Source organism: Primulina tabacum, chromosome 16 (assembly GCF_025594145.1).
Source record: "Primulina tabacum isolate GXHZ01 chromosome 16, ASM2559414v2, whole genome shotgun sequence".
Taxonomy (NCBI): Eukaryota; Viridiplantae; Streptophyta; class Magnoliopsida; order Lamiales; family Gesneriaceae; genus Primulina; species Primulina tabacum.
In genome coordinates this window covers 32,815,310-32,837,906 of record NC_134565.1, presented here as the reverse complement: position 1 = coordinate 32,837,906, position 22,597 = coordinate 32,815,310, and the positions used below count along the sequence as shown (strand labels likewise).

Below are 22,597 nucleotides of genomic sequence, written 5' to 3'. Positions count from 1 at the left end.
TATATATATATATATATATATATATATATATATATATGTATATATGTGTACTATGATATGTGTGTTAATTTTTACTATAATAATTATTATTATTATTAATTTTGTGTACTATGATATGTGTGTTAATTTTGAGCGATAGAGCATACATCTGCACGTGATGGAGGCTTCTACGCATGAATATACTTCACATGATTTTACACTCCAAAAATGTTTTTTATTCCTACGTGTTTGCTAATTTTTCAAGCACTTGAGGTCGTGATATTTTGGGTCGAGAGATGTATGATCGGATCATTATTTATTTTTAATGATGCATTGAAAATTTGGTTGTATGAGGATTAAAATATTGTCATGATGTTGAATAAAAGGTAAGACAGCTCATACTTAATTCATGTTCTAAAAAAATGGAAGTCGTTTGGCGTTAAAGAGTATTGAGGTCCAATAAGCACATGACGTTCGCGTCCAAATGAATTTTGATTGAAAATAAAAACGAATACGAAATAGTTGTTATAAGATCTCATTGTGTGATCGTATTTTTATGGGTTTGATACAGAAAAACATTGATTTGATCTTACTTATGAAAGTTGAATTCTTGACTCAATTAAATAAATTTATACTGTTACTCATTGGCCAAAATTTCTAAAATATTGGTTGTTTCTGACTTTATAAAGACCGACACTTGATCATGTGTCAATATGATCTTTAAAATTTTGAGGGATAAAACGTTGAGTCTAATAATTGATAGTCCACGAGAGTTTTGTTTTCAAAAATTCATATATAAATATGAAATGAAAAAAATTGCGTTTTTATAATATAATTTTCACATTTTACATTTTCGGTCATGTCATCTGTCAATTTACAGACTTGTTCACTAACTTGTACATTTTTTTTCAAATTTAGTCTTTTTTTTTTACTAAAGTGTTACGTTGCAATGTCAGTAATTTTCGATGACTCTTCTGTTACATCAATTTTATTTATATGAGCTTATATATAAATAATTATACGTTGTGGATTGTCAGTTAAGTTAAACTCAAAATAAAGTGATCAACTAATGTTTCGAGTTATTATGCTTTAATTTAATTAATAGATTGTGTGTATTTAATGTGTACAAACAAAAGTGTTATTTCTATTCTTATGACGAGCTAAAAAAGAAATATCGGAAGATAATAATAGACATTATCTATACGAGTCATGATCACCAAATAATGCGTAATCACATTCATTATTTTATACCCTTATTATAGAAAATAGTTTGAAGTGAAACTGGAGTATTCTCTCAAGGAAAAGAGAGCGTAGATCTGGAAGATCAATAATCATTCTTAAGACGTATGATTATGACTTTAGGTATGACTTCGTTTAAGTTTTCAGTCAAGTTCTTAATGATTTATTGTGATATATTCTATACTTTTCCCAACATCGTCATCAATTTTAGCATCACGTCAACATTTTAACTACAAAAAAAAGACTTAAATCGAAAAAAATACAAATGATTGGATTAAAAAGATAAATTGACTCATAATATTTTTAAAATTAGATAATGTACATGTCATATGACGAAAAATGCTTTTTTTTCGTGACAAAATTTTCATTGACTCCATTTTATAAAGCACCTCTTCCAAATGTCAACCACTTGAACGATAGAAGAGTAACGCGGTAACGCCATTCATGTCAAATTATGGGAATAAACCTATCCAGTGAAGGGATAGTATAAATTATATGTTCCAAATTTCAAAATGGCAAAAAACAAAAGAATCGTTCACTTTGAATATTATTAGATCATCTATTCTAAGCTAGCAACAGGACAACATTAAATTCTGTTCATCTTCCCTCCACTTTTTTATTTACCTTTTCTTACTTGAAAATCTGCCGTTGAATTGAACCTACCAATTCTGTACGTTTTAAATGCTGTAAACCAAGTAAAAATCAGACAACATTAAAATATTACATCACTATCTTAGACCACATCTTTTCCTCACTCCCAAGCCCCCTCCCTGAAATTTACCACTCCCCAAAATGGGCAAGAAAATGAAGCTCCCATTTCTTTTCAAGGCCGCCGCTTCCCCATCTCCCTCCCCCTCCGCCGCCACTTCTTGGCAGTGGCCAGCTTGCGTCAACAACCCCAAAACCCTCTCTTTCAGAGCGAACCAAAACGAAGACATATACAAAACCATGAATTCCGCATATCTTGAATTTACGGAAAGTATTCCAGATTATTCTGAAGGAAGTTTCTCCTATGAGGGGGATAACATCGATCCATCTGCGCTGATTCGAGGGCTGAGATCGTCCGACAGGCTGTTCTTCGAGCCTGGAGAGACGAACTCCATCCTGGAAGAAGCAAGAACCCATGATTTTCCATACAAGGAAACCGTCTCCATCTTGGCTATGGATTCCAGGGACCCATTCTCGGATTTCAGGGCTTCTATGGAGGAAATGGTGGAGGCTCACGGGTTAAAGGACTGGGAATGTCTGGAGGAGCTTCTGACTTGGTACCTTCGTGTTAATGGCCGAAGTAACCATGGATATGTCATTGAAGCTTTTGTAGATTTGTTGTTGCACCTTTCTTTAGTTGCACCTGATTCTTCCAAAACCGCCATTGATGAGCCAGCTTGCTCTTCGTCTTCGAATACCACGCTGAATTCTTTGACTTCTCCTCTATCTTTTTCTTCGTCCACTTATTCCTCAATCTGCAGCCCTTGTTTATCTTCCCTAGAGAATGAAGTTGAAATAGTCGTGGAGAAAGTTGTTGGCTGTTCTTCTTCATCGTCATCTTCTTCACATATTAATGCTTCTTCTTCTTCTTCTTCTTCAGTTGTTTAATATTATTATTATTATTATTAAATTTGGTCCCATTTTTGTCTTGATTTTTCTGCAAGTGTTAATAATTGGTGTACATTGATTTACTACTTTGGTTTGCATGCAGGTGGAAGATGGGTATATAGTTAGATCGATTCTTGAAAAATAAATTGAAGTATAATACAATTATTTCCCAAGATTAATCATCGATCGATTGCATTTAATTTCTCGCTTTCATAAGCGACGTATCGTAAATCGTAGTTCATCGGCAGCGACTTTGACGTATCGAGAAGATCTCACATTTTACAGAAAATTTATCATACAAATTTTACGATAAGGTGGAGCCTACTTTATATTATAGAAAGTATTGTTACGTCCATTCCAAATAATATAAAAACACTTTTTGCTTGTATTTAAGGTGTATTTTTTTTAAAAAAAAAAAACAAATGTATTTCAAATAATTATTTTTATTTAATTCGATTGAAATTCAATAAAATTTAGTTTATGGGATACTGATAAATTTGATTCTTTATATTTGTCCTTTTTTTTAATTTAGTTCATTTTTAGTTATACATAATTACGTCAATGCAAAAAAGACTAAAATTATAAAATAAATGATCAAAGTCACCAAAAAATTGAAAATGCACGAGACTAAAACTAAATTTAGACAAAAACACGACCAAACTTGCCAAGTCCAAAACGGTTCGGTCGATCTTGGCAGCAAGGGTATTGTCCTGAACCAGTCAATAAATGACACATCACAAGTATTTTCTGTTAGTTAGGTTGGTCAAAACTTAAAAAAAAAATAAAATTTGACACATGTCAAAATGTGAATGGGATTAAGGCAGTGTCCACAAAGGTAGTACGGAATAAACCGTCAAAACATGAAGGAATAAAAAAAATTACCCCATATTTATTTTTTGTTTTGTGTTCAACAAATAAATATATTGAATGAAGAGGGGTTTTCGAGTTGCAATTCAAATTGGAGCTAGAGTGACTATCAGTCGACAGTTGACAGCAACAATACTAAAACGATACAAAAATTTGCAGTGGTCCTCTCTGAAAATGTATGATGTAAATATATCTTGCAGCATCATCACAAACCAGAAATCGAGTGAATTAAGAATCCATACTTCCATTAATTCATTCATACGAATGCCTCTAAATGTTAACTGCGACACGATCAAAGTTTTCCGCAGGCCATCATTAGGGATTTTTCGAAACTTTTTCGAAATTTTACGCGTAATATTTTTAAAAATCCGACATGGGTTTAAGTTCTTTCTTTTTTTTTTTTTAAAGGGAAGATGAAAAGAGAAAAGAAGTTTCTTAGGGTAATTTTTATTTTGGAGGGCATCTACTTAATTATTATCTTTTCAGGCCTCACTGGCTGTAACGATTAGAGTCCTTTTCACGTCTGTTTAAACAGATAAGCATTGGAGGAAAAGAACAGAGAAATGAAATTATTCTCATATGGACAAGACAATCTTACTTGTATATCGCATAAATGTTTGATGGTTGTAATTCAATGGTGACTGCATGTTGATTAAGAATCAAAGAATGTACAAATAGTTGCTACGAGGATCGGACTCAAACTCAAACTCGAATAAAATGATTGAATTTTCGAATAAAAAATATCAATTTCAATTCAAACATTTACGATATGTGTCACTTTTTTTATATTTATATGAAGATTACAATGGTCAAATCCAAAGATTTTGCAAAATAAATGGATCTATCTTTTCATTTTGTCTCAAATCAATCATTCAAACATACAATTATTGACTAACTACTTCGTTTTCTTTTAGACAATCATTGTACATGCAATGAATTCATCCCTGTTAAATATTATATTTCATACAATTTTTTATATTAATTTAATATCACTATCCCAAAGGATTATTAAAAAATAAAGTAAAAGGATTTACGAAAATATTAAATTTCATAATATAAATAGTGTCAACCTAAAAAAGAGCATCGATTTGTAGGTGACATAGACATAGTAGCATGAAATGCTCCACTTTTCGTGCTGTTTCTTTCCTAAATTCGAGCTCAAACACATATAATTTTATAATGTTGGTGGAATAAATAAAAGAATATAATATTGTTTAAAAAAATAGTAAAGAATATTCCGACTAATTTTAAACAATTTTGGCATTATATTATGGACACCTATACGATTTGCATATGCATCAATCTCGGAGAAAGATTCTTGTCCTCTCTCAACGCCGAACCTTCTAAGCCTTGTGCTTCACCAAGTTTTTCTTATAATATAATTCACATTCATATAATAATAATGGGAAGATAATATTGATTAATCGTACAATTTGATTTAATTCATAAGGTATTAATTTATAAATTTATCGTGAGTAATTTCCAGATGATAGCAGTTGTAATCTTTTCTTCTTTTTCTTTTTTTTTCGAGATTGTTAACAAAAAAAAGAAAATAATTTGAGTAGGTCTCTTGTGAGACGGTCTCACGAATCTTTATCTGTGAAACGGGTCAACACTACTGATATTCACAATAAAAAGTAATTCTTTTAGTATAAAAAGTAATATTTTTTCATAAGAGATCCGTCTCACAAAATACGACCCGTGAGACCGTCTCATACAAGTTTTTGCCAAATATTTTTGATCAAACAATATCTAGTAAAAAATAACTCTCTTGTTTTTAGTACGCTTATATATATTTGGGAATGATTACTTTACAAATGAAATTTGACGGATATTTATCCAAATTTCCCCATTTTTATCGATTATGTAATTTAAATTTACCATTCCTTATTAAATTTCCTATTTTTTTATATCTTGTTTAAATAAATTTGTGAAGTAGGAGAAAAATACGGCAGAAGAAATAATTCTATATGCGAAAATGCTCATCAATATCTATACTATTAATAAAGGTATTGCGAGTCCGTCTCATTGATCAATTTTGTGAGATGAGTTTTCAATCAAAAGCGACTCATGAAAAAATATTATTTTTTATGTAAAAAATATCACTTTTCAGTGCAGATATAGACTGAATCGATTATAATATATATAGATTTATGAAACTGTCTCACAGGAAACAAGATACACTCATGGTAACTATCTTTGTGGAAAGAAACTTTTTTTCTTAACTCTAAAATTACTCATTCCCACATTTTACTCTAAAACATATTTAATTTTGTGGAGTATGCTTAAATTTTTATATTTTACAAAAAAAAAAAATAATAATTAGTATCTCAATGACTAAACATTAACAATTGATAAGGAGTCTCTTCAAAACTGTCGCACAGATCAATTTTGTGATACAAATATTCTATCCGATCTAACTAATGAAAAATTATTAATTTTTATTTCAATTTTTTGCTATAATAAATATATCTCGAATCATGAGACCATGTTTCGAGATATCTATTTTAATATTAACATAGAACGAGCTATTTAACTTTATTCAAGAAAATTGGTTTTTTTTTTTTCCCTGAAAAGTGATATTTTCTTCGTGCATTTAATGCAGGTATGGGAAGAGCCAAGGCCCATTAATTATTTCACGTGGTGATCCAGGTCTAGTGATAAATTCATTGAAATTAAATGATAAAACAATAATTTCTTCACACAGACTCGAACAATAAGGAGTAATAATTAAGGAGGCAGGAACTTCTTAGGAAATAGTGTATCGAAGTTCGAGTTGCGTGTTTTTATAATTTTGATAATCAATTTAATTTATATTTAAATATGAATAATGTTATTATTATAAAAAAAAATAATGAAAGATCATACTAAAATTTTGAATTACTTATATTTATATATAATTCGTATCATAATTGTAAAAATAAAAATAAAAAATTATAATACAATTTGAAATGATAAATTTTGTTTTTTAAAAAAAAAAACAAATATCAGATCAAGACATCATTTTCGACTCTATTATATTAGGCTTAATAATAATAATAATATATTATACCATACAATAGTTTTTAAAATAAAGAAACCACTTTTGACATTTAAGAGTTTGGATCATGTGTTGTGATTCAATGGTGACTGCACGTTGATTAAGAATCAAAGAATGTACAAATAGTTTATATTGCATCGTTTGCTCTGAATCCGGAAAAAATAAACTAGGAATCCTTACGTAACAGTCCATTTTGATTGTTGATTTCGAAATAAAACCTTGGAAATTATATTCTGAATTAGTTATTATGGATAGCAGAGGAGTAATGACCCGATCACGGGAGGAGTTAAGAGATTCATGCCTAAGTGAATATAAGGCTGTGGTGAAAGGAAACTGGCGCCAAGTCCAGTTTAGATATAAGTACTGATTGGGCCTTGGGCTATATTTTAACTCGATTTGATTTAATTATTTTATTTTTGAGGTGGTTATTGTAAAAATTTAAAATTTTGTGGATGAATTTAAATCCTAAAATTTTTTAGAAAATATAATACATTTTGATATTATACATGAAAATCATAAGTCTAATCTCCATAATTTTAAATTTCTAGTAAGAGTTTTAAATTTTAAAATGAATCTCTTTGGATACTGTCATTGTAATAATTGCGAGATTAAAATATAGGCTTTAAAAAGGGACCAAATCATATGTTATATTTGGTTGTTTAAACTTTGATACACTTTCGTCAAATAGTTTGCACGAATTATAAAAATTAAACGCACCATATATTTATTATATATAAACAAAATATGATAAATAACATGCCAAACATTTTGTTCATCTAATTTTAAAAGTAAATGATATTTGTTTGAGCAAAATGTATTAAAGTTTGTAGCATCAAATGTATCCGATGATTTCGTCATATTTTCAGAATCATAAAAAAAACTCTTATAATATTTTCTGCTACATTTTTTGTTTATTTAACAATTGATTGTAGTTTTTATTCGTGCTATAACTTTTTAAAGAATAGATCTTTTGTGAGACGGTTTCACGAATCTTTATCTGTGAAACGGATCAACCCATCCGATATTCACAATAAAAAGTAATACTCTTAGCATAAAAATTAATTTTTTTGCGTGGATGATTCAAATAAGATATCTGTAATACAAAATATGACTCATGAGATCGTCTCACATAATTTTTTTATTTTTTTAAATATGTTGAATTAGAAAAACAATTAATAATTTGATAACATCGAATATTGCAGTAATTGTCGCAGAAGAGAATGATGTCATGTTATATTTAACTGTTATTACACACCAATTTTGTAACAGCTAAAAGTCACGTGGCATCCTCCGCATCCCATGCGCGCCTGCGACGGATGCAGAGTACACCCCGTTCCAGATTTCTGTGAAAGCCCTCACGATAATCCCGTGATAGTACGGAGAATTCAGCTGCAAGAAACAGCAGAGCAGTTCTTTGAGTTCATCTTTCGAGTATATCTCCTCCTCCAGAATCATCTGCAGCATCGAGTGCCGGAAATCAAGATATGGATCGTCGGAAACTTTCTCCAGCGCCACGCACTGGTCGCCGATCCTTCCGAAGCCCTGTACAGACCTCAGGCTGATCTTGAGTTCGGAGTCTGTGTCGGAGAAGCTGATACTCGTGGTGGTGTCAAATGAACTAGAGGACGAGTCCTGGTGGTTGCCGGAGGAGTACTGTTTTGCTCTGATCCGCCTTGGCCTTGGGTGGAAGACGGCAGATAATCTTGGCCTTCGGCAGCTGCCGCTACATCCTAAGTTCACAGCAACTTTGTTTAGATTAATGTATCTTTTCTTGGTGCTTGACATTCTGAAAGGAAGGCGAGAATGAATAAATGATTACTGTGAGTTCTAGTGTGTGAAAATGGTGTGGAAGCGTGTGTGTCTATATATATATATATATATATATATATATGAGACTTGTTACCCTGCACGTGCAGGGTATATTCTGTGTTTTCCTTTTTTTTTTTAAATTTTTTTAAACGCCCAGTTTTAGTTTTTTTTATTAATTTTTTTTTAAAAAAATTATAAACAAAATAAGAGAGCATGGCTTCCAAAAATTCAGAACACACCTCATGCTCAGAAGAGTAAATTGAGCGCGAAATTGGAGATCTCGGCCATGCTCTTTCCGGTCATCTTCGGAAGACGATTCTTAAATCAGAAGAGTAGGCTTCTTGACCGACCGTGCTTTTTCAGGTGAACAAATTCTGATTTAAGAATCGTCTTCCGAAGATGACCGAAAAGAGCACGGCCGAAATCTCCAATTACACGCTCAATTCACTCTTCCGGGAGTGGGTGATGGGCCTTGTTCTCTTGATTTTGTTTATTAAATTTTTAAAAAAAAATAACAAAAAAAACTCAACTGGACGCTTAAAAAAATTAAAAAAAAAAAAACCACAGCTGGGCGTCATGGGTGCAGGGTAATTAGTCTCTATATATATAATCGAAAATAATTAATAAAAATATGTGCATAGAAGTTAGCAAGTGTTCTCTCTGCCAGTCTCGTTAACCTATGAATTCTGCCCGTGAACCTTGAGGGATACTCCCAAGTATTAATTCTTATCTTATTATATTATATTTTATAAAAGTACAAACTCCTTCAAATTAAAATTTTCAAGAAAAAATGACAGGTATATTATATTTTAAAAATATATTATATATACATGTATATCAAATTGTAATTATAATTGAATGTGTGAGTTAATTGTTTAACTTTACCTAGACATATTATAGATCAAGAGTAGGCGTGTCAATCGGGTCGGGTGAGTCGGGTTTCAGGTCAACCCGCGATTTTTTTCCCAACCTGAACCCGAAGCAACCCGAACACAAACCCGTCTAATTCGACTCAACCCGCCTAACCCGAATTTTATTTATTTTTTTAAAAAAAATTACTGAAAAAAATTCGTAAAAAAATAAAAAATAATAATAATATTTTAATTTAAACACATAATAACAAAATTTTTGATTTAAATTTGAAAATTTAATCGTAGAAAATTAAAGTATATTTATTAAATCAAATAAAAAATTGTTAAAAAAAATAAAAATATACAAATTAAATATTAAATGATGAAAATTTATCATATAAATATGCAATAAATTTTGTTCAAACATAGAATATATAAAAATATAGGCAATATTTTCAAAAAAAAAGTTTTTCGGGTCAACCCGCGATCCAACCCGAAATCCGTCTAACCTGGCACTAACCCGAACCCACCTAAACCCGAAAAACACCAACCCGAACCTGATTTTTTCGTGTTGGGTCGTGTCGGGTTGACATGTCGTGTTACATTTTGACACCTCTAATCAAAAGTCGGATAATTCAATATGTAAATTTTATATATATTGCCATCTTGGTAAATTCATACTATATAATAAGAGTAGGTCTCTTGTGAGACGGTCTCTCGAATTTTTATCTGTGAGACGGATCAATCCTACCGATATTCACAATAAAAGTAATACTCTTAGCATAAAAAGTAATACTTTTTCATGGATAACCCAAATAAGAGATCCGTCTCACAAAATACGATACGTGAGACCGTCTCACACAAGTTTTTACCATATAATAAATAGGACCAATTGATAGAATTTTATTTCGATCGAAGGAAAAGAAAAGGTGAGCAGAGACATAATATTGAAAAGATTCATTTTATTAAATTTCTTTAATTAACACAAACTTTATTTACTCCCTAAGATGTCCTCTTCCTTGCTAACATCACAGCTTATATTTATTGCAACGAACGTTTCTATATTACTTCAAGAAAACTTAAAGTTGAATGTTAGGTTTTTTTGGGTTTTTGGACTTCCGTTTAGTTTTAATATTTTTTCTTCTTTTTATGATCCTTTACCTTATCACTTGATGACAAACCAGCATTCAACGTTGGACAGGGTGCTCTAATAAGTTAGACAAAGATCAGGTGTTTTTTCCCTAGAAAACAAATTCTTCTTTGACGCATGCATTTGTTGGTAGCCTATGATGTAAAAATCCAATATAAACAAAACCGAAATAAGAATTTAATCCAAATTAATACAACATATACTTACTGATCTTCACTTGTTGCAAATAAATTACGTTTGTTTTCAATAGATAAATATGAAAGCTAGTTATGGAATAGTATGTCATTTGGTAGGTGTTTCTTGATCAAGCTACAGACATGCTGAGCAACCCATGTTGAACCGGCATCGGTGCAGGAGAATGCATGAGTATGACCCTCGCGTTCGATTGCCAGTGTTGCATCGGGTACCTTCTCGTAAATCTGTAATAAATTAGGACAAGAATAAATAAATTCTAGAGCATTAAAATACTACATGAAGTATACCAGTCTCCAATTGGTAGAAATAAAAAACTTGACGTGCACTCGAAAGGGAGAAAAAAAAAGGAAACTAAAGTATTACCTCTTCGTATAAACGCAAAGGAGCCCAGTGATCATCACTGCCGAACAGAAAGCCCAGTTTGCTTTTATTTCCTCTAATGAAATCGAAATCTGGTTTTTCGGGTAGCTGCGATAGAAATGACGAGTTGAAATCAGATTTATGAGCAAATCTTGTTCGGTTAAGCATGGATCTATTGTCAGGAGAGTGCCTAGCATGGGATGAAGGGAGCGGTCCCTCAGCAATTTTACTAAAAACTCTCGTCTCATCAACCTGTATATAAGAAATCGAACCTCTTCACCCCCGCAGCCGCCCGCTTACCCCCTCAGTAGATTTTATCTATTGGCACCATGTGAAAGGTAAAAACTGCAAACATCTATTAGTCGTCAAACACATAGCTTCATACACCACAGATCCCTAGTTTTCACAAAATGTGAAAAGCATGAGTATGATTTAAGCCATATGTTCTTAGAGGGTAGGATATATACGCTTTGATAACCTAATATGTACATACATATATACATAAATATTAAAGATTGATGCAAATATATACTCGCTAAAAAAATCATACAGATGAGATTCACCATGAAGAAGTCGGAAATATCACATTTACTGACTATGACTCGTGTCAATATTGACTGATAAAAATTGCAGAAAACCAAGCAATATAGCTTATGACTTGTGAGTTCAATCGGCATTACATTAAAGAATACTATTTTCTTCCATTTGTCAAAATCGTAATGAGATGCAAAAGTTACCTTCTCGAATTCAGTCTTTACCATGAATAGCATATTCCGCATCACATGATACTGATAAAAAAATAAGAAAAAGTGTCTCACAACATATGAATCCGAATAGGTCTAACTTAACTTATATATTCGAATAACATCCATAATTATCTAATCACACGCATAGCAGCAGACCCAAAATTTTTGACAAGAGAGTAACATTATATTTTTTCTCCAAACACAAGCAATGGATTTGAATTAAGAATTTGAAATCAATTCATCATAGCCTGAGATTGGCAAATACTTGATGATGAAGACATGGCAGATAAATCAAGAAATCTTGAACTCCAATTGATTTGAAGAAAATAATTCGACCTTAAGCACATGAGTACATAGAACCTCCACTGTAGAAGAAGAACAGGATTTGCCTAAAATTTTCTTGGCAATGAATCTTGAAAAACGGCCTGGGAGAAATCCGAGAAAGGCTCCAAGGGAGCTTAATCCAGTACTTAGAGCTGGAGACCTGACCTCACAAATTAAAAAATAAACCACTTTGATAAAAAAAAATTACTTTATAACAAACAGTAGTTCAATACTCTGATAAAATGATAATGACAAAAATGGCAGATGCACTTAATTAAACAAAATAATGAGCTTTACACGGCAATTCTCCTAATTGTAGCCTGTTTTGAAGATGCAGCATCCATAGCCAAAAATGGATACAGGCAAATGCAGTATATTACCTAAAGCATAATAATTGAGGTCAGATAGGGTTCTTCCGATAAAAAAGAATAGAAACAAGATTATAAAGCTGGATAAATATCAAATCTAAATGCATGCATACCTTTTCCTGATATCTTCTAAATAATTCAAGAGATATGTGAGAACCAATAGAATGGCCAACCTTCAGATAGAAACCAAATGTCAAGAATTTGAGGAAAAAAATTGTGTTTCCAGGATATTTAAAAAGAAATTCAAGTTCATTGAAAATAAAAAATATTGAAACAAAAATAGCAGTATATATCAGCCGCCAAAAGAGGAAAACAGAATTTGTTTGTCATTAAAATAAAGATAGCTAAGATAACCAAAAGCCATCACACTAGCTAATTTGGTTCAATAGGCCGATACCCACCATGGGAGGGGTGGGTTTTGGGTTCAAAACTCATTACCCCTCCCCTTTGGAAAAAAAGGATGCTAACAACCAAAAAGAATCAAGATAAAAATAGAAACACAAAAAAATATGGATATGGACTCATAGCACTAAATTTCTTGAATTTTGGTTTAGTTAGGATCAAAGCATTCGATAATTTGAGCTACATTCTTGTGATTATTCAACAGAACATCTTGAAAAAATTTTGTTGGTTAGATGATTGCCCCACTGTCTTTTGTGGTGCATTGATTGAAACACTTTTGCTTGGGCTGCTCTTAGTTAAAAAGATTTGAGATATATCATTATTATTAGTTATAACTTTTAGTGAAGCTACTAATGATCAATCCAACAAATAATATCAAAACCAAGCTTATGTGAGCAAGTTGGAGTGATTGTTGGGTATTACCTGCCTCATTGTCATATACCAGGGGTGCACATAAACCAAATCAAGATCGAGAAACACGTTACTCAAGCCCAACTTAGAAAAAACTCAATACTTGAACTTGAGCTCAAGCTTAACTGAGATTTCTCGCCTCTAACCTGATCTTGTAAAGTAGAATTTTTCAAGTTCAAGCTTAATTAGAGTAATTTTAAAGTAACTCAAACTTGAGCTTGAGAAGCTTGATTTTATTGGGCATCAATCAAGTGCGAGTGTAACTGGATATTTTTAAAAAATACAATTTAATTTTGCTGAAATCAGTAGTTAAAATATATGGTTTATATTAAATTTCATGGCAAAAAACACTCAAAACTCAAGTGTTGTTGGGTACTCGAGCATGAGACATTAAAGCTCAAGTTTATTCGGAGCTTCGATTAAGCCGCATCCAAACCACTGGAAGGTGCTTGGCTCACTTGCACCATAAACATAACCAGCGATTATTGCTTTTCGTACAATGGTTCACATTCTTTCGTACTGTTTCATTTAAGCCATCAATGCATTTTCTTCATTTTTATGGATTGAAATGGATAACTGAGATCACCCCTTAATCATGAGCTGCAGTTCGGAAATCCCATTCCCCCCAAACCCACCCAAGCAACTTAATAGTAATCCATCCCACCTAGAGCCATCAATGTAAGATCCTACCACCAGTATATCTATGATCAGCCCAAATCAGGAACTCGTGAAAAAAAAAAGTCAGCAAATTTGCAGCAATTAACTCTTGAGAGAATTGCTCCGACTGTTAAGCAATATTGGAAAAACAAAATTTACCAGTACAATTGGTAATGCATCTTGAAACACATGCTCAATGAAGCTAATCTGCAAAAGACGGGGGATCAAAAGATTCATGTATGCTGGCAAAAGACTTGTATGTTGAACAGAATGATAGTTTGTGAATCCTTACTGGATCACGTGCATCATAATATACATTATTATTATAATCAACTATCTGGTGACCAAATCTCCTTCATCAAGCCAACCAATTTTTTGCTGAAACAAGGGTGCTATGAAGCTAACCTTATGCTCAATTTGTTCTTGTAATGAGAACAACCTTCCTGATTCCCAGTTCTATCAAGAGAGAAACCGCAAAAGTAGTACAGTTAATTAGTTATTATCAGCCATTATGATAATGCCAACATGAATATCTATGTCTTATTTAGATGACCATGTACATCCATCAATAGAAAATTTTTGTGATGTCAGTAAAGCATGCAACTTCAAAATTTTGCGAATTACATCAAGAGATGTCTTTTTTGAATGAAACAAACAATAAAAAGAAACTAAAGAAATTTGAGTTTGAGATTGATTTTTAATTAGTGTCGCCGTTAAATACGTATCAAAACGATTATATTCATACAAAGTAAAAAAAACATTCGAAATCCAAGACCATAATCGCCTCGAAATCAAGATTCAAAGTAATAAATACCTTTTGCGTGTGAGATACATGACCAATAGCTTCACCAAACACAAACTCAACTAATCAGCACCAGATGCATGGTTCTATAATAGAAATTCTTATTTCTAAACAACCATTATTTTAGAACTTCCAACACTGGCAAAAAAATCAATCTTTTTCTTGCCTGTGACACGAGCGGTCCCTCCTAGCAGTTCAAACAATGACTCCAAAAACTCGGTGTAAAAGGAGATAACACCTGCCACATAAATTCCCAGGCATAAATTTTGGTCTAGTTTCTAAACAATACAAGTTTAATTCACACTTCAACTAAATTCATGGTGCCCCCTTCACACAGTGTACACAAACAAGAACTACTATGTACCAGGATTTCCAGGAATAAACAAGACATGAAACGTAGGATCCTGGCAATGAATCTCCAACAAATCTGCTTTGTATCTGAGTCAAATAATTCCAAGATTAACAAAATATCAGGTTTTTATATCATTGAAACCAAAGGATATAATCAGAACGGGTTCTTGAAAATACCCAGAAACATTAATGATTCGAAAATTAGCATGCTTCCTTGTCCACACAAGACTTGTCATCTCGCTGCCCATGCGAGAAATTGAACACCTTGTGCCCAAAAATCTCCTGCTAATGAACAAAACAGAGGTGGCATATTAAATCACGGAAATATACAATGATGAATGGCGCGATTTTGCTTAAATCACAGAGCATCAGCGAAAACGTTGTGGCATAGTCTGTGAAAATAGTACCTGTAGCTGGAAAAATTACTTCTTGAAATGGGTAAAAAATGGTTAAGAATCATAGAAATCACGTGACGTTCGACGCCAGCGGCAGATCGAAAGATATTAACTTCCGAGCAAATAAAAATTGGCGATATCAACGCTACAAGTCTACAACACGGTATTTCCACGAAAAATACTATAGTTAATTTTTTACTCCAAAACTATTAATAATATTCCACTTTACTTTTTAAATTTAATATTTGACAAAATTACTCCAATGCATAATACATTACTTTTCTTTTATTTTAAAATTTTGATTCAAAAAACAAAAATTCAATAAACAATTATATGTATTGACAACCAAAATTGACATATTTAAAAAAAGAGTGGGTCTCAATGATATGTAGCATATCTTATAACAAACTCTCAAATATGAGACAATGCTATCAAGTTCGAGATTCAATTATAACAATCATGTTATCCAACTAAAAAAAAGTTAGTAACAGATTTACATGCATGAGATAACTCGATCTAACCATATATGTAGTTAAAAATAATACATTTGACTAAAAAAGTAATAATTTTCATAAGTTGCATAGAGTTGGATGTTTTTATGTGAGACAAAAGTTTTGTGTTGCAAATAACAATAAATTTTTTCATGTAAATAAATATAACTTATAATAATAAAAACTCTAAATGCTATAATGATTTGTTTTAATAAGAAAAATTATCATATTTGAAAGGCAGGTCTCATGTAATATAGTATCACATATCTATTTCTTTGATACGGGTAAGTCCGATTAATATATATAGTGAAAAGAATACTTCTGACATACAAAACAATATTCACGAGTCAGATTGAGTAAGAGATTTGTCTCACAAAATAACTCATTTGATGATATCATATGAGTTTTTATGTTAAAGTTGAACACTCTATAATAGGTAATTTTCAGTTGATTTGGTTTAAAATTACAATTATACTCTTATCATATATTTTTATTGATGATCTTATTTTCCCTAAAAATAGTCTTTTTATAATATTTCATTTCTATTTTTGTTTTTAAATCAATTCTATCTTTTTCTTTTTTTGAATGTTTAGATATTCTATCACTTTTAATAAACAATATTGAGAAATTATTGAATTTAAAATAATAAAATCATCATGTTTAGATAAATATTTCAATAATGTGAGTAGGGGTGAGCATTCGGTCGGTTCGGTTAGCGATCGAACCGAATTAGCCATAACCGAACCAAAATATTTAGCCATAACGAAACCGACCAAATTAATTTTCATAACCGATGAAAACCGAACCGAATTAAAATCGGTTAATTCAGTCGATGACCGAATTAACCGATTAGTTTTTTAAAAAAATTGTGATTTAACTTTAATTATATATGTAATTTTTCTTAAACACTACCGTCTATATAAATGCATAAAAACATAAAATCACACACATCACAAATTTATAAATTTTGTTTGAACACAAATAATACGATTTTAAAATTAAAAATTAAAAAATATATAAAAATTGATAAATAATAAAAATTTATTAAATAATAATATTTATTATATCGGTTAATTCGGTTAACCGATTTCAAAATTTTGAAAACCGTAACCGAACCGAATTAACCGATATAACCGAATTTTTTTAATTTGAAAACCGAATTTCCGAATTGACTCGGTTCGGTAGGTTAATTCGATTTAACCGAAATCTTGCTCACACACATAGATTTAACACGTGTCGTATTTTGTGAGATGAATATCTTATTTGGGTCATCAATAAAAAAGTATTACTTTTTGGCAAAAATTTGTGTGAGGCGGATCTCTTATTTGGGTCATCCATAAAAAATATATTACTTTTTATACTAAAAGTATTACTTTTTATTGTGAATATCAGTATGGTTGACCCGCCACACAGATAAATATTCGTGAGACCGTCTCACAAGAGACCTACTCTTACTTTTTATGCTAAGACTATTATTTTTTATTGTGAATATCGGTAAGGTTAACCCGTCTCACATATAAAGATTCGTGAGATAATCTCACAAGATACCTGCTTTTTATTATATTTGCATCTTATGCATACCTACCATATTCTAACAAAATCTATCTGCATCTTTATCTATATTTTGAATTTTTAAGTTAAATAATAATATATTTCATAACACAAATAATTAATATAAATGTTTTTAAAGTTTTAAATTTTAAAATAATCGCTCAAATTCACACAAAAAAATTAAAATTATTTAACATTTTTTAATATAAATGCACGTTATCTCTGTTCAACTTTTTCCTTGCATAACTAGGGTTCCATATAAACAAATATACCCTAGCTAGACAAATTCTAGTCTAGTCCTAAAAATATACTGTCTTTCACACCTAGCTATACATGTACGCGCAAACATGGGGAAAAAGATGAAGTCGCAATTGATGGAGAAGGAGATGGTTGCTCTCTGCCCGATGCCATTGTGGAGGATATACTATCAAGGTTGCGCTCAAAAACCCTTATGAAACTAAGGATCGTCTGCAAAAAGTGGAAAACTTTGATCTCTACTCGTTATTTCAGGCGCCTACACGATGAAAAATCTCTCAAATATCCGAATCTTTTACTCTTGCGAGATTCCTCTTCCCATGATTATGTTTTAACCACCGTTAGCCTCGACGGAGATGTGCTGGACCAATGGGATCTCCCTCTCCCCTCTGGCCAAGACTTGTACGTGTTGCCCTCCCAATGGGGGCCAAATAATCTCGTGTGCTTCGTGGTCAACCTGAAGAGATTCTTCGTGTGTAATCCAAGTGTTAGGAAAGTCATCTATTTACCCCAACAACAATATTCAGAAGGCATCGAGGCCTATGGTTTCTGTCATCTTCCTAGCACGAACCAATACGTTATCATAAGCGTAAGTCGCAATCAATGGCAGATGATCACTTTTTTCTATAGCAACGACTTAAAAGACTTGAGTACTGGTGGCTGGAAACCCATTAATAAGAACAAGACACCATGTATTCTAGATTGCTACCAGGATGGTGTTTTTGTTAATGGGGTTTTATACTGGGTAGGACGCACTCGTAGTTCACTCTGGACAAAACACGCTCGTAGTTCATACTGGAGAGGACTCCCTGGTATTTGGAATCCATGTTTCCTGTGCTTCGACTTGTATGAGGAAAAATTCTTCGATGTTGCATTTCCAGATGTGGTCGAGTCCTATATTTGCACGCTTCACGATGTAAATGGAGATTTGCATATGCTTTCAGAGCACGACTGGTCATCGAGTACAGTGTGGAAGCTTGAAGATGTTCAGAATCAGACATGGATTAAACAGTACACCATTGATCTGCCCGAAGTATATTTTAGAACACTGATGGTAGGTGAAGATGGAGAGATGCTGGTTTACCACAATGAATTTCTGGAATGGTGTACCGTGCAAGATGAGGTTGTTACGATTAGAAGAAAAGGAGACAAAAGTTTGGGGCATTGCAAATACGTGAAGTATATGCAACTCCACACTGATACCCTCTCAATGTCATGAGCTAAGGAAGTTTCTTATTTTTTATTTTTTATTTTTCTTCCTATCATAATGAAAATTTTGCTCAGCATAAGTCAAATGCGAAACTGACCACCTCAAAAATCTGTCTGGATATTCATGTGTATTGGGGCAAAAAAATTATGTCATATCAACCCTCTCCCTTTCCCGGCCGGATCAGCTTTTGCCTGGTATACATGCATGCTCTTTCAACAGTTTTATAAGATTGATTATAGGACACGAAAAGGATGAGACTTGAGAGTTAAATTAAATACTCTGTCGTCGCCATAAAACAAATGATGCTTTGATTTTATGTTGAGGAATGACTAGTTATGTAGCTCCCACCTCTTAACCCAACGTTAGATTATATGTAGACCAGCTACTTCATTTGTTAGGATGGAGACTCAGGCAGCAATTGCCACCAGTGTTCTTCGAGCACAGCTTAATCACTTCATCAGCTGCATTTTTAGCATCACACAGGGGTCGATAGTCCCACTTGTCGGAAATCTGGAAACATAAAAGAACAAATTAGTATTGGAAAAATGGTTCCATATTTGAGATAGCTTCTTGCATCATGCAGATTATTTTAGGATTCCCCCCAACCAAAACAGGCATGTATAACTGATGAGTCGATGGTGCATAGGTGTAGCAGCCCACAGATATCAGTTCTATGAGAGACACGGTTATTATTCATTAGCTGTAACGGTGTGGCATCCCGCCCTAAGAAATCTTAGGAATAGTGTTTTTCTGTATGTATGATCCATGCTGATTATAAAAGCTCTTAACACACCTTTACTTAGCACACAAAGAAAAGTTTAAAACCAGAACTTTAATTCTATTTCCAATAACATATTCATTACTCATGCTTATTGCTCGAAGCATAAAACATGAGGAAACAGAACAAAAAAGCTCTCATAGCCGAATAAACTGCTAAAATAGTATTAAATAAATTTAGCATGACAAAATAAGTAACTTTAACAAGCAGAACTTTTGAACCATGCACGAGTGGAATTGAATATTCTGTCAACTTTAAAACGGGCGTACATGAAATATAAATGGGATAGAATAAGCGAGTCACTGTACAGTGTTGAACTACAAATAGAATTTACAATAGCACCGCATTAATTCAGTTCGTCACATCCCAACAACATGCCAAAACTTGTTATATAATTAGGAAATACTAATCATGGAAATAAAGTATAAGTTCCACCACTAACTGCTCTCTACCGAGTTCCTATCCCTACTATTGCGGCTCAGGTAAGGCGTAAGTTGCCAACTCAATCGACATAATTAAATATCAAACAGCTTTAATATATTAAGTAATAGAACAACTGGTTAATATGGCTTAATAGAATTATATGAGATACATCATCAAAAACTTGAATTTATACGGAATAGAACCGAGTAAGAGACTTCTACATTCGTTTACTTATTTAACAATGATTGCATTATGGATATTTACCTCAAACTATATGCACTAAAAGAGAATGTTTAGCTAATACTCACTCCTCAACCATTTTCTTTCGCTGAAAACTAGTCATATAGACCAATTTAATCCACTGTCACGGGTCCCAACCAAATATGCATTAATCCGCTATTGAAGTCTGTAACATTCTCGATCATTGCCGAGCTTAAAAATCATATTGGAAACCAAAGTCATGCCTCCATTGTTTGTTCGACACTTCTGTCAGTTAAACCTCTTTTCCACTCTATTTGACCCCTCCATTTACCTTGTTGCTACCACCGACTTAGATTCTGTTGGTTCACTTAGAGCCAAGATTTCAAACCCTTAAAAAAGAAAAAAGAAACAACTGAAATTCAAGTATATCGCAGGAGTACTACTTATTTGAGATTTAGTTTTTTTTTCCCTAAATATTTCTCGGATAAGCAAGTTGGTTAAATTCTTCTAGGGGATGCTTGTAGAGAAGTATTGAACTCAAGATTTTCGAATCTATCTTACTTGTTTGTAGCTTAAATAAATTACGAACACAAACTTTATCAAATCAAGCTTCTATATCAAAATGGCTTTCAAGTGCACCCTATTCAAGTGTTATTTGAGGTTCATACATAAAATCATTTTCCCAAATAAAATGTTCTCATCCAAACGCGATCTTAAGAAAAAGGAACAATTTTTTTTACTTTCCAACTGAAATCAATTTCAAAGAAGTGGGTGATGTAGAAATTACCCACAGTTTCTTTCCTCAAGAATGATCGAACAGCTCCTCTGCGTTGCATGGACTCGTGAAAATATACAAAGTTTCAAGGCTTCCTGCAGATTCAACCATTCAATATAAAAGTGACCATTTGAATTTGAAAAGTAATTCCACCCTGGCCAAGAAAATACACAACATTCACAAAATCGACAGGGGAAAAAAATGGCAGGAGTAACGTGAGCCAAAGACTAGGAAATAAAAAGTGGTAACATGAAAGGTGTATAGGGGAGGTAAAGACTAAGAAAAGAAAGAAAAACTGAAGAGCGTTTCCACGATCTGCTTTATCGGACCCAGTAAAATAAAATTCCATAAATAAACTCTTCGTAGTGTATGAATTCTGCCCGGAAGTCGCATGTCTCCTTGGGCTACATATTAAAAACTTTGTATATATGGCATGACCTTCGAGAAATCAGCAGAATTTTAAGATCGTTTTCAGTTGATGGTGTACAAAATTGAGAAGGCAGAACCCATCATCACCATTCCAAATGTAGACTTCAGCATGGTTCAAAATTCAGTTATAACTTTACCTGTTTGAAGCACAAGACAAAGATGGGCAGAAGGGTAACACATGAGCCCTCCAATGCACACGACAAGCAAGGATGAGCAAAATTTTTAGATCAACCGTAATAAATACAGAAAGGAAACTACTTTCCGATATGAAAATGTCTAGATATTTCATGAGGTGCGGGGCTTTGCATCTGACATTTGTTGGGCTGCTTATCATGTAGAGTAGTGCTCTCGCTAGCTGGAACATAACTATCAAATGGAGGAACATGTCCAACACAACTACATTTCTCCTTCCAGTAACGAAGTTCTTTAAAGCAAGCCCGCCCCACTTTTCCTTCCAATTAGTCAGATTCTATCTCTTAATTTGCTGATTGTTTCCATGAATATGCCAATGGACAAAACGGAATAAGATTCATGTTAAACATATATTTCTATTTTATTTGATCTTCTATACGTACGTCAATGTTTGATTGAAGGGTAAATTTCGATTAAATCCCCAAACCCAAACTTGGTTTGGGGACAGTCCTCATGTCAGGGTTTAACCCTTTTCAATTCCTGACATGGACGTAGTTTGTGTTTCAACTCTCTGAATGGACCATTTCACTTACTTATCCTCCAATTGCTCACGTGTCCTGCACCATCTCTTTTTATTTTTATTTTTTATTCTTGTTTCCATCTTTTGATTCCATCTCTCCTCTTCTGTGACAAAAAAAAATGTGGAAGGCATTCAAGTGGAGTCTGTGAGCTTGTAAATTCTTGGTAGCAAAAGAGCCTTAAATTGAAATCCTTGAATCCGTCTTCATTTTGCCGGAGAAAATTGAAGCT

The 22,597-nt window shown here is 32.7% G+C and overlaps 3 protein-coding genes across 4 annotated transcripts; 1 reads left to right on the top strand and 2 right to left on the bottom strand.

Annotated features, from left to right (window-relative positions):
* The first annotated feature begins 1,803 nt into the window (after positions 1 to 1,803).
* LOC142529079 (transcription repressor OFP15-like) lies at positions 1,804 to 2,853 on the top strand. Its single transcript, XM_075634473.1, has one exon. It carries the CDS (start codon positions 2,011 to 2,013, stop codon positions 2,812 to 2,814), a length of 804 nt encoding a protein of 267 aa, XP_075490588.1. The 5' UTR covers positions 1,804 to 2,010; the 3' UTR covers positions 2,815 to 2,853.
* Positions 2,854 to 7,934: 5,081 nt separating this feature from the next.
* On the bottom strand, positions 7,935 to 8,556 carry LOC142528800 (uncharacterized). The gene has a single exon (XM_075633978.1). It carries the CDS (start codon positions 8,504 to 8,506, stop codon positions 7,991 to 7,993), a length of 516 nt encoding a protein of 171 aa, XP_075490093.1. The 5' UTR covers positions 8,507 to 8,556; the 3' UTR covers positions 7,935 to 7,990.
* A 2,130-nt stretch (positions 8,557 to 10,686) lies between these two features.
* Positions 10,687 to 15,717, bottom strand: LOC142528799 (uncharacterized). Of its 2 annotated transcripts, none has more exons than XM_075633976.1 (13): positions 15,555 to 15,717; positions 15,325 to 15,432; positions 15,161 to 15,234; positions 14,963 to 15,034; positions 14,809 to 14,837; positions 14,400 to 14,450; positions 14,154 to 14,201; positions 12,638 to 12,697; positions 12,454 to 12,536; positions 12,169 to 12,316; positions 11,824 to 11,874; positions 11,090 to 11,194; positions 10,687 to 10,950 (listed from the first exon to the last, which is right to left on the bottom strand). In XM_075633976.1, exons 1-13 carry the CDS (start codon positions 15,605 to 15,607, stop codon positions 10,795 to 10,797), a joined length of 1,038 nt encoding a protein of 345 aa, XP_075490091.1. In that variant the 5' UTR covers positions 15,608 to 15,717; the 3' UTR covers positions 10,687 to 10,794. The 2 variants fall into 2 exon arrangements, with proteins under 2 accessions (XP_075490091.1, XP_075490092.1); XM_075633977.1 differs by having other exon boundaries at positions 15,325 to 15,429.
* Positions 15,718 to 22,597: the final 6,880 nt, after the last annotated feature.

What these genes read in the sequence shown, in the direction of transcription:
- LOC142529079 (XM_075634473.1), top strand. Translation starts at nt 2,011, where the DNA reads ATGGGCAAGAAAATGAAGCTCCCATTTCTTTTCAAGGCCGCCGCTTCC.
- LOC142528800 (XM_075633978.1), bottom strand. Translation starts at nt 8,506, where the DNA reads ATGTCAAGCACCAAGAAAAGATACATTAATCTAAACAAAGTTGCTGTG.
- LOC142528799 (XM_075633976.1), bottom strand. Translation starts at nt 15,607, where the DNA reads ATGATTCTTAACCATTTTTTACCCATTTCAAGAAGTAATTTTTCCAGC. An exon ending in AGTAATTTTTCCAGCTACAG is followed by an intron (nt 15,433 to 15,554) that starts GTACTATTTTCA and finishes TTTGTTCATTAG; the next exon opens with CAGGAGATTTTTGGGCACAA. An exon ending in AAGAACAAATTGAGCATAAG is followed by an intron (nt 14,202 to 14,399) that starts GTTAGCTTCATA and finishes CGTCTTTTGCAG; the next exon opens with ATTAGCTTCATTGAGCATGT.